The 12751-nt window shown below is 40.3% G+C and overlaps 1 protein-coding gene across 2 annotated transcripts in view; it reads left to right on the forward strand.

Annotated features, from left to right (window-relative positions):
* The first annotated feature begins 200 nt into the window (after positions 1–200).
* CENPJ (centromere protein J) overlaps positions 201–12751 on the forward strand; it is a 32482-nt gene continuing 19931 nt past the window's right edge. For both annotated transcript variants that reach the window (XM_063429999.1, XM_063430009.1), the window contains exons 1-7: positions 201–310; positions 2422–2901; positions 4667–4790; positions 7291–7530; positions 8265–8370; positions 11297–11399; positions 11616–12751. The exon at positions 11616–12751 is cut by the window's right edge and continues 326 nt beyond it. In XM_063429999.1, the coding sequence (XP_063286069.1) occupies positions 2479–2901; positions 4667–4790; positions 7291–7530; positions 8265–8370; positions 11297–11399; positions 11616–12751 (2132 nt within the window). In that variant the 5' untranslated portion in view covers positions 201–310; positions 2422–2478. The remainder of the gene's footprint in view (positions 311–2421; positions 2902–4666; positions 4791–7290; positions 7531–8264; positions 8371–11296; positions 11400–11615) is intronic.

Raw genomic sequence — 12751 nt, forward strand, 5'->3', positions numbered from 1 at the left:
CCAGAGCCAGCGCCAATACAGCCAGGACTCCCGCCGATGACGTCTAACTGCTCCAAACCCCGACTTCCTTTGCAGCAACCAACGTACTTTTTCGCAGAGGAGCATGCCGGGACTTGTAGTCTTAGACGGCGTTTAGTGCGCAGACGGTATAGGCACAGTTCCGGTTTAAAGGACTACGTTTCCCGTGGCGCTTAGCGGCCTGGCTGTTGCAGAGCGCTTTGTTTGTAAAAGGTTTGGCAGTGTGGACAGCTAAGCTGGGTATTTAACATTTCTGGGTTTGGGTGAGTGTGGACCAGAAGCTAAACTAGAGGTAGGTTTACAGTGCAATGTGGGTAGCCATCAGGGTGTAGGACTGAGGACTTACACTATATATATATATATATATATATATATATATATATATATATATATATTTCAATAATTGTAACTCCTTTCTTTAACAATGATTGTAAATATATATATTATAACAATTATTGTATACTATTTTTTTTTTTTTTGTCTAGTGAGGGAGTGAGAATTGTAATATGTAAAAATGGCTTTATTTATATAATGCCACCTTTTATAGGAGGATCTAAATCAGGTTTATAGCATTTTAGTGATTTCTACAATGTAGCATTTTTAAAAAAAAACTTTTTACCAAAAGTGTTTATAATTTATTTTGGTGTTTTAGTGTTAAAGCATGACTTTGATGGATGTGAATAATGTTATGTGTCACCTTCCACCTAACTATGGCAGTAAAGTGCCACTGTAGGGGTGTCTTTTCTAGAAGCGTAGTTATTTCCTAAATCGTGGGCAACTGGCCAAACTTCAGCATCATCCCTGACTATTGCTGACTTGCAGAATGTGTCCACACCAACGGTGGCTTTTTTCTTTTTAGTATATGTATGTATTTTTTTTTTTTTTGCAGAGTCTGATTGCTAGTTTTAAGAATAACACTGACAGATGTGACGTGGTGGCGGTTACTCACTAAATACTGTTAAAATTAATTTAAAATTGTTTTAGAATTATTGAAATCAAGGATTTTGTTGGCTGAGCAAGCAACCAAAGTCTAATAAATTAAAAGAAAAAACAGGAATCCTTAAATGTGCTGGGCAACTGCTCTTCTGATTCTATACAAGCCTATGCCAATAACTAGAGGAATATTAGTCCAAAGTGAGCTATTGATTGGTCCCTCTCTTGTCTTCACTTCCATTGATAACTGTTGTTGTTACTTTTTTTGTAACCATGTGGTAGCAATATCCCTAAAGAAAACATGCATTTTTATTAAAAAATAAATTACTGCATGTTTTCTTTTGAGCCTTTGCAAGCCCTTCCCTTTTATCTCAGGCACATACTTTGAGTGTGTTGGGGGCTGCAAGTGTGTGCAGGCGATCATGGCTTTCCTATGCTTCTCAATGAGCCGTAGAGGAGAAGGCAGGTGCACTCCAGCCCAGCACGCTTGCTGCTTTCATTAACTCTGTGAAACTAAAGGAGTGTCTGAGTGATAGTCGGGAGCTATTTCTGCTCCCAATTCTAAAAAATAAATGCTAATTTCTATTGAAATCTGTGCTTTTCTAAATTGACGATAGCAATCCGTAAAATGGACAGCACCAGTAAGATCTATAGGACAAACCGCTGCTCACTATGAATACCCTGTTTTCATTCAGCGCTAGATAAAAATATAAACCACAAAATTCTACAAAGGAGCACACTATATAAAAGATCAATAGACTGTATTTACTAATCCAAAAGATAAAATACAATAATGCAAAATTTAAAAACACCAGACAATAAATACAAAAACTAGTTGCTCAATAAAAAGGTAATTACAGTACATATCAGTTTAACAGTCGATAACAGAAAACAGTGTTCATAATAAAAAAAAATACAAAAGCAAAAAACAAACAAACAGGATTACATACCAGAAGTGATGTACATACAATTGTACAATGCTATGAGAGACGATCCTAATACCAAAAGACAACCCTCCTCCTCCCTCTCCCAACTTTTACACAAAAATACCTTTCTCAAGGTAAGGTCCGCTTTGCTTTTAAAAATTGACTCCAGACAAACAAAATACTTTAGCAGGGTGAAGTGCTTCATGTGCTTGGAGTGTTATTTAATAATCAGGCAGGAAAGGCATGGGAAGAGGGGCCCCCCTCATTGGTCTGCTATTGTGCAGCAACTAAGAGGTTAAAATTTAACTGAAGTCTACAACATCTCCATTATACAGAAGAAACCCGATTATTGGTTCCCTCACCCAAGCGAAGTGGTTAAGGTGTGGATATCTAAAATCATCACTTATACAATGGTGAACATAACATAAAAATTGCTCCCAAAATATTGATTTCTCCAAAAAAGGTGAAAGTTCAAATCTTTTGATCAGAGTGATTTTTTTTTCTTTACATGTAATTTAATGTTTCCTTTTTTATTTTTTTACAGCTCCATTCTACATCATGATACCATCCTTGTTTTCTAACATTTTATAACCATTACACAATGCCAGAAATACCTTCCGATTATCCTGGTGAGGCCAGTTTCATGGCACAGTACATGCCTAGTTTTGCACGTTCTGGTGTGATCTTGAATTCAGCTTTTCCAGCCTTGGACAAAGAAAGAGACTTCCAAATACTGAAACCTTACAGCACCCCCATGGGTTTCCACATCCCCAGTCAAACTGAAAGCCATTCTGGGCATTTCAGTGAAGATTCTTTTGAAGAGGAAGAAGCCGAAAAAGGATTATTGGGTGTAAACCCTACAACTGATACAATGAGAAATTTATCTTTGAGCACCAAGGGAGAAATGCCAATGTATGATCACCCTGCTTCTCACCCAGAAGATAATGTAAAGGGTCCAGTACCAGTAAATGATGATGATCCCAAAGATGTCTTAAACAATCCTTTATTAAGAAAACTTGAACAGGTGACTTACAATGTCCTAAAAAAGTAATGCATTTATTAATCAAATCAGGGCATTAAAGGAACACTCCAAGCACGATAACCATTTCCGTGCGCTGTAGTGTTTATGGTTTTTTAATTTTATTTGTTTTTGCAAGATGTTTGCTAACAACATGTATTAATTTGAAGTTTCACCAAAATATTTGTACACTGTGCGCCCTTCATACTTTGACACTGAATCGGAATAGTTTTGGTTTTGTTTTTTAATTAAGATGCAGTATAATGGTACTTGGATGTCACTTCGGTACCAGGTAGTTTACATTTATTTGTGATTTGCATCTCCTCTTAAAGTTATAATTTCTCTGTTCTCAACCCCCCCTTCCCCCTCCTCCCCATGCATTGTATGTAACTTTGTCCATGTGTTGAGTTTTTGCTATTGTGTGTTTGCAGTTGGGAGGGATGTTTTCTTTACTTCATTTGACAGAAATAGATCTAATTTCCTTGTATGTTGAACTTCACCATCTAATTTTGAAAGGAAATTGGTTCTTTGTTAAATGAAGTATATTAAAACAAATATAGAAACATGTATCCCCATCTTTAATGTATGACTGGATTATTCAGCCATCTACATACATCTTGGGTCAGACAGTGTTGGAAAACCGAAAGTCTCCATGGTCTTCCCTGCTTCACTCCCTGCACAGTGCAGTGACATCACCAGTCCGGCTAACAGTCAAATCCAAACCGTGTTATATATATAAAAAATAATTATAAGTGAGATCTGTTACCCTTTAACATTCTAAGAGTTTAACTACAAACAGCCTGAAGCCTTTCTGGCATAGATTTTGTGTGTGTGTGTGTGTGTGTGTATATATATTTTACCACATGGTCAAACTCCCAACATCTTCCAAATGTCTGGCTCAAAAGCAAACTTTTGATTATCTGAATATTTTATGTAGAGTAACCGCTACCCAAGTCTAATTTTTTTTTGCCTAATGGCAATAAAGGGACTCTATAGTCAAAAAACAACTTCATCTTAATTATCCATGCCGTTGCAGTCTCACTGCTCACTCGTTGGTGAAATTAAAAACTGGAAAGTATCCGGATTGCATATAAAGACAGCGGGGTTGGCAGTGTGGTATGGTCTCCCAAGGTGTCTGGCCCCCGGTTAAATCACTTTTAGTTTCTGTTTCTGTAGACCCAGCAACACCTCACCTGGCTGTGAATGACAGTCTGCATGTAAACTAAATGGTTTCATTTTCACTCAGATGTAACTTGCTTTAAAAGTTTTTATCTCCTGCTCTGTAAATTGAACTTTAATATACAGGAGGCTACTGCAGGGTCTAGCAAGCAGGAGATGAGAAATTCTACTTAAACAGAATGTGCAATAAAGGAAGTGTAAACATTAGATGACTGTGCAGGAAGTGTTTAGGAAGGATGTGTATGTTACATGCAGGGAGGTGTCTAGGTCTACATAAAAGTGATTTATGTAGACCTAGAAGAGAACTATGGAACTTATGGAAGAGAACTAAACAGTGGATTGAAAGCTAATGTGTTAATTTAGGCTGATGAAGGTAAGTAAAACCTTCTTTTAGAAGACCTTGCAAGCATTCGGGAGGGTTGACTCTGTGTTATTTATAGGTTAAAAAAAACAAAGTACTCTCCCCAAGCATTCTTTTAGTCATGCTTTCTGTAGGACATTGAACTCATTCTTAGATTTGCAAGTCGAATAGTTTATTTACTTAATCCTGTGTTGGTATAGGCTATTAAAGTATTTTTCTTTTTTCTGAAAGCTTAAGGAATTGCAGCTACAAAAACAAGAACAATTAAAGCAACAACAAATGGAGCAGCTACAAAAGCTGATGGAGGAGCAGAAGATGTTGCTGAGCTTGGTGTCCAGGCAGCAGGGTTACTGTGGTGAGTGGATCTACAACAAATCTAAGACTGATGACGTGCTGGTCCGAGAACAATTGCTTACTCGTCTGCTGTGTCCTCCTGAGTGGTCCAGTATGTCCATCCAAGGTTTCGGTTCATGGACAAAGCTGCACTTTACTTGTTACTGTGTTTGTACCTGCAGTAAATCAAGAGTTGAGTTGTTTTCATGTCTTTAGAAGGACTGAAGTTGGGAGACGGGAAGATTGTCCGTCTACCACATGAGGTTTAAAATAAACTGTGATATAATTGTTTATTTGTATGAGATGTAGTGCAAACTTTATTCTGTTGGAGGTATACAACTCTCATCGGGTCAGCAGACGGTGACTTGGAGACACTATAAGCAGTCTTTCATGGCTTAGTGGGTTATGTTTAGGTTAATATTTTGAGTGTTTATCTTTTCATTACTTTTTTTTTTTTCTTTTTTTTCATTTTGTGTTGAAAAACAAATCCACAAACGATATGGAGGACTTTCGGTTGCATTTCTGCATTTTACCACCCTGTCATGTGCATGCTACATTTCTGCTGTCCTGGTAATTGGTTCTGCCCCTAATACATTTTTTTTGTAAATATATTTTTATTGAGCAGGTCCTACCGGGTTTTTTGTTAGGGCTTCAGAAGGTATGCGAGAACAGATAGGTACATGTATATGCAGACATTGGGGACACGCAGGTCCCAGTGTATCATCGTTACCCGCCGTGCAAGGGACTTGCAGGTCCCATTACTTAACAGTAGCATCTATCAGGGTAGCTGGGGGGGTATCAAACCTTATGGACTCGTAGTTCTAATCGCGCATGTATCTTGTTGTGTCATCTCGGTCACCCGTGAGGAGACCTAGCTCATCCATAGCGAACCCGCAGGTCCTGATGTGCGTGTAACAAAACAGGCATGGTTCTGGTTCCCCGGGGGGGGGGTCACTATGCTCGGTCTTGTTTTTTGTCCCAGGTGGTGGTCTGTGGGCTAGGGGCAGGTGTCGGTTATCGTGAGGGGGGGACAGTGAGGGTGTTGTCACCCTCGCTGGGTCTGCTCGCGGAGAATGCTGCGTGGGCCCCTCTGTGCCCCGTGGTCCCCTATTAGTGTCTTGCTACCCCATGTATTTGGTACTCTAGGTTGTGATCCCGTTGTTTCCCCTTCTGTGACCCTTTTCCAACTGGTGTCGGTGCGGTGAGTTTCCCCCCCCTGTTCCCCTTATCTGCCTTCATGGGTGTACTGTGTCCTATCACTTGTGCTCGGGCCTGCCTGTCTGGGGCTGCTCCTCATCTGATCTCAACCTTTGCTCTTGCGCGCTGCCTCGCATTGGCCCACCGGGGGAAGGGGGGGAGGGAAAGGGAGGGTGGATGTCTTTCTTCCTCCAGTCTGTCAATAGCCCAGTCTATGCCGTCACGGTCAGTGTAGCAAGTCCTGGAAGTCAGGGCGTGCGGTAGTCACTATCCAGTGCGTCCAAATCGACAGGTAAACCTGCGTTTTCCCCTCTGCCAGTAGGGAGAGCTCCTCTAGTGCTCGGAGTTCCTCCATGCGTTGGTACCATGTCCCCAGTGATGGGGTGGATTGTTTTTTCCAGTAAATGGGGATGAGGCTCTTAGCCACGTTAAGTATCCGAATTGTGAGGGATTTTTTGTGAGTTGATGCCTTTGTCGTGGTGTAGTGGATAAGGAATGTGGCAGGGTTCTTTGGCGGTGGGGTGTCAGTGAATCTCTTGATGATCTGATATATGGCCTCCCAGTATGGTTGGATGATTGGGCAGTCCCACCATATGTAGAGATAGGTGCCTGTGTGGTTCGTGCATCTCCAGCAAACGTCATCAGTCGTGTGGTCATATCTGTGTGTCTGGTGCGGGGTGCGGTACCATAGAGCTAGCGTTTTGTAGGCAGTTTCCTGCGTTCTACTGGACGGTGCGCAGTGTAATGTGAGAGTGCATATCTGGTCCCATTGGGCAGGTGTGAATGTTGTGCCTAACGCCACCTCCCATTTCCCTATGAAGCTTGGGGGTGGTTGCCTCCTCATCCGCATGAGCATGCCATGGATCGTGGAGAGTCCTTTAACTAGGGGAGCTGGGTCCATACAGATGTCTTCAAATGGGGTCAGTGGTCTAGAGGTGTTGTGTAGTTGAAGGATTGTGCGTGTGAACATTTGTAATTGTCTGTATCTGAACTGTAGCATGAATGGGTTGTTGGTGTTTCCTGTCATGTTTTCCAGGGTCCTGAGTTTGCCGTTGGTGGTAGCGTGGTGTATTCGTGGGACCTCATGTCCCAATAGGCTGGTTAGCGTCCTTGGTTCCCTCCCTGGGGGGAAGGTTTGTTGTGGGTCAGTGGGAGCAGCGGGGACGGTGTGTTGGTGAGTGACAGTGGTGTGGCTAGCTTATGCCACACCTGCATGGTCGCTTTAATAAGGGGATGTGGGGCCGCCAATTGTCTGCCTTGCTGGTGGTCTAGCCAGGGGAGGACGGCGATGGGCTGCCCCTAATAAATTTGTTCATCTCTTACAGAACCTGAGCAAGAGAATCAGCCCTATGATTCTGCACCTCAAAGAAGCAGTGCACACATTCAGCCTCCCATCAGTCACCAAATATCCACAAATTACCTTTACGATCAGCAGGATCTGAATAATGATGGTATGACTTCCTATTTCAAGGAGGGATGTAATACTGCGTCTACTGGGGAACACTACTGTGATGTATCTCAGGAAAATGACTTTCAGTCTGAAGAGGAAAATGGGGATTTTACCGGTAATTATAATCTATGTAAATACAATGGCTCATTTTGTTTCTCTAATACTTTAGTTATGACAACCTGCATAAGCTTGTTTTCATTGAACTCTTCAATGGACAGACCAGGGTAACAATGTAATGGATGCAGCTGATTGTTATATGACGGACTATGTTATCCGGCCTAGAATTCTTAGCCAATCAACACTTTAAGAATAGATATTGATAAAGTTGAATTACAAGTTCTGCATTTTCAGTGTTGCTGAAGAGCCCAGTGGTCTCTGGGTGCTGAGGAGAGCCCTATAATCATTACAGCCACTGTGCTGGTCTGCAGTTTATGCTTAGAGTACTGTTTGGTTCTGTTTCAATCATAACCTCTGATTCTCTGGTCAATGCTAATTTCTCTGTTAATGCTTTTGTTAATTAGGTCTGCATGTAAAATGGCATATTTCAGATTTAAAATGTAGAATATGAGAAACATCATGATCTTATTTAGATCTAGTTATTTTCCTAAATGTTTTATAAATACAGTCATGTCTTTATTATATTGGTTAAAAACTGTTCTAACAATAGCTATAATATGTAACATCTAAATTATTAAGCATTAAGTTATTAAATAGTGGTTTTCTTCCTTTTCTTTACCCTATTATATAAAAACTTGGTCGAAGCACCTATAGAATGGCATTGACCAACCGTGGAGTCATTTTGTCTATTTTATACTTCAATTTATGCTAATTATTGACTATATTGTTCAGTTGTAGGTATAAATGAAGATTCTTCACCCACTTTACATGATCATCAGAGATATTTTGTGCAGCACTCGGATGACAACAGTGTGGAAGCTATTTATACAGAAGAAAGGTAAATGCATTTTTAGCATTCAATATTACATGTCTTGACCAGGCCACGAAACCGTCTGGTGACCGTATATAAAGAAGGATATTGATACTTTGTAGAGAGCTCAGAGAAGGGCTACTAAACTGGTTCATGGATTACAGGATAAAACTTACAAGAAAACGTTAAAGGAACTTAATATGTATAGCTCGGAGAAAAAACGAGACAGAGGGGATATGATAGAAGCATTTAAATACATAAAGGGAATCAACACAGTAAAGGAGGAGACTATTTAAAAGAAGAAAAACTACCACAAAAAGAGTACTGTAACGGAGCTCCGTGTACTCCGACCGAGTACCCTCCGTTGATGGATGCTCCTAGCGCTCTCAGAGGACTCCAAGCACTGCAGACGACACCACAACCACCGCAGGCTCCACAACCGCCGTAGCTTAACTGGAGCCGCGCCGTCTTCCTTCCACCCTGGATCGGCTTCTGTCCTCCAGGACCGTGTGGGGAAGACCTCTCCTCCAGGAGAGCGTATCCGGAACAAGCTCTTAAAAGAGCTAAGTGATTAAGAGCTCAGGGGAATATGCAGAGCATAGCAATCCCCAGTATGATATAGCAGTTCCCTCCAATAACGAGACACGGCTACGTATTGAGGGTCAGAAGAGGTCTGAGGACTGGAACACCCAGCCTGCTTTTTATTAGGATCAGGTACATACAGGACACTCCCAGGGGGAGGATGAAATTGACCAATCACATGCATGGTAACACCCCCACGTCTCCTCCCCTCAGATAAACACATAACCCAATTAAAACATACATTATTTTACCCAAGTTCTGGATGTACCCCAAAAACAGGGGGTACAGCTTTAAATCTGGTATCCCCAAATAGCCCTTGTTCAGGGGAACAGTCTGTCCAAAAATCAGCCCATTCGGATGGATGGTTCGGGAGATACAGGGCTCCAAAGTTTTGACCGACCGCACAGACCAACTAGCCGAAAATAGTTCCATGAGTTTTGGCCTTGCGGTCGGTCTCCGTTCGCACGGTAAAATAGACGAAATTCTTGCCATCCATTCGCATCTTTGTGGTCGCTAGAATCCCCATACTAAGTTAAGTATAACTACCGAACGGCCGGTCGTTCGGTAGTTTCCGTGCGTAATTCTGGATGTCTGGAGGTCTTAGCGGTATTCGCCTGTTTGCGCTTCCGATTTCAGTTCCATGCGTTCACAGGCAAACACCGCTGTTCGCACGCAAGATGGCCGCGAACACGTGGAAAAGTCCCGAAATGGCGGCCACCTATTCAGAGCACAAAGAATTCGCATGAAATCATGCGAACGGCTGTATTCTCCAGTAATGGCATTCTCATGCACTATATTCGCCTAAATCCCCTGGCTGTTAGGTTATATTAGCAGTCCAAACCTACAGCATAGATAAAGGGAAAAAGACAGTCTAATACAAGTCCATATGCCGGAATACAGGGTTTGCAGTGCAATATAGTCCAGGACCATAGTCGCAGGGGAGGAGGCGGGCAAGCAGGCCTCTCCAGGACAAAGTGGCGAAGGGCACTTCGTCACAAGTACATAGTCTTAAGTTAGAGGGGCAAAGGTTTAAAAATAATATTAGGAAGTATTACTTTACTGAGAGGGTAGTGGATGCATGGAATAGCCTTCCAGCTGAAGTGGTAGAGGTTAAAATGAGTTTAAGCATGTGTGGGATAGGCATAAGACTATCCTAGATATGAGATAAGGCCAGGGACAAATTAAATTAAATTTAGAAAATTGGGCAGACTAGATGGGCCAAATGGTTCTTATCTGCCGTCACATTCTATGTTTCTATAGTGTACTGTCATTTGCATTTTTAATCTCAATAGATACATTTTCTGTCTGTAATTGGTATATGACCATGGACAGAACATTTTAGTACTTTTTTAATTTTATTTTGTAAAAAATTTTTTATTGAGGTATATGCATGATAAAATGATGAAACAATATATGGATTTACATAAGACAATTGTAAATAACAGATCTGTGTACTGATCAGTGCTACCCATTTTTTATTATAGAATGAGACACAATTGAGTGATATGGATAGGACTAGGTACAATGAGATACAATACAGAAGTTTGGTTCAAGTAAGATAAAGAAATTGTACTGAGATGGGCCCTCTCCCCTCAAAAAAAATTAAAAGAAATAATAAGAAACAATGGTAAATTTAGAAACCTGATAACTGAATGGCTTACATGGTACCTTCTAATCAGACGAGCTTACACATCATGAGGACATCTAACATCCGTTAAATCCCCATAGGAAAGCATTGAAGCAATGCTTTCCTATGAGGAGAGCCTAGTGCTCCATGGAGCTCGCTGTGCATATGCATTAGCCCCTACGTCGGAGGAGGCAGCGCACCAACCGAACTCCAAGGGAGATCTGTGCTGGAAAAGGGAAAGTGTTAAAAGATATATATTTTTTTTTATTATTTTTTTTACCCCTTCTGTGCCAACGGAGGGGGGGACCAGTGGGCACTACAGTGTGAGGAATAAAACTTTGTATTCCTTACACTATAGAATCCCTTTAACTGTCTATATTTCAAAGAGATGACATGGCTTCCCTGAAGAAAAATAACATACACCTTTTCTGCTATGAACTTTCTACCATGGAATCCTCTGCTTTCAGTAGGATTGATTTTTCTTTCAAATTAGAAGTTTCTTTGATTCTTTTTTGACACTGGCTAAGGCTAATTGTTTGCTGTACTATCTCTTTAAGAAAATGACAGATACAATTCTTTCAAAACACAAAGACTTCTCATTACCAGTCATGGCTGTATTTTAGTGTGTCTCTTTAAGTATGGCTGGAAAAATCCAGGAGAATGTTGCTGTGTTACTCCTCAGCTCCTGTATGGTATAGTCAAAGCACATCATTTTATTTATTTTATTTTATTCCCTTTCAAAAGACCAATCGTATCGGAACTCAAGGAACGGAAGAAGTCCTTTGAAGAATTTGTGGAGGAGCAGATGAGATTAGAAGAACAACGGCTCAGACAAAATACTCCGCAGGTAAAGAAAAACTAATAAAACATCATATGTATATGGCAGTATGTACAGTATATGGCAGGATCCTTTAATCCTTTAAATATATATATATATATATATATATATATATATTTTTTTTTTTCTTTTCTACCTCATTTAACAAATAAATGACAGTTGTCCTTTTAATGATGTAGTGGATATTTCTACAATTGAACACAATATTAAATGTTTTATTTTTAGGCACCCACAAAGACTGAAGTAAAACCTTTGACAAAAAAGCCATTTTTGAAACGAGGAGAAGGTCTTGCTAGGTTTAGGAGTGTAAATCCTAAATCTAAAGAAGACGTTCCTTCTTTGCAGCCTAAGGTTTCAGATGCCAATGTTAACATGGTAGAAAAACTACAAAGTCGGAGGAAAACCGTAAGCCAAGAACAATTTTTTGAAAACCGTTCTGAAATGCTTAAAAGGCCAATTCAGACCTGCAAGGATAAAAGTGAACAACCTCGTAAAAATGCTGTACTGAAAACCCACAACAACAAAAATACATCTGTAACACAAGGACAGCAAGAGAGTATATCTAACAGGACTGGTAAAAATGTCATAAGACAGGAAAAGATAAATGTTTTAAAAGCCAACAAAGAAAATGTACTTCAGAGGATATCCACAAAAACCAATGCAGACAGTCTTACAAATGTCAGAAATGAAGAATTTCCTCTTGAAGTGTCCTTTCAAAAACGAAAGAAAATCTGGGAGAAAGAAAAACAAAAGGAAAACTTTGAATTGGATGAGTTTTTACTCCTTGAACAAGCTGCTGAGGATATCTCCTTTTCTAGCAACTCTTCTTTTGTACAGAAACTGTTGGATCAAAACTATCAGATTGACCATGGCAGGTTGTCTTCTACTCCTGTTAAGCAGCAGCAAATTAAAAATGTTGAACACAATGATATCATTGTTAGAAAACTGGATCCAGTCCAAGGGAAGAAAGGTGTGCTTGGTGTTTCGAAAAAAAATCAGAGTATTTCACATGTTCCTCAAGAACAGAAGAAAGAAGACATGATTGAGTCTATCAACCAAGAAGAGAAATCTTCTAAATTCGTAGAACAGTCTTCAAGTGAATTTAAAAGGAGTTTAGATGAATATGAGAGAACTAGAGAAGATGACTCTGGAATTGTTACAAGTAGCAGGGAAGAGAACCCTCACTGTGATGAATTGAAAGGTCCATCTAAAAATGTGAAAAAGGACAACAAAAGTAGAGACTTCGATCTAGATTTGTCAGATAGAGAAAATAGTGATGGTGAGGAGTCAACGTTGCTGGAAAAAAAAAGTAATTGTAGCTCCGAGGCTGATGACTCCAGTCTTTTGTCCTCAAATGCTAG

Source organism: Pelobates fuscus, chromosome 1 (assembly GCF_036172605.1).
Source record: "Pelobates fuscus isolate aPelFus1 chromosome 1, aPelFus1.pri, whole genome shotgun sequence".
In the NCBI taxonomy this organism is placed as follows: Eukaryota; Metazoa; Chordata; class Amphibia; order Anura; family Pelobatidae; genus Pelobates; species Pelobates fuscus.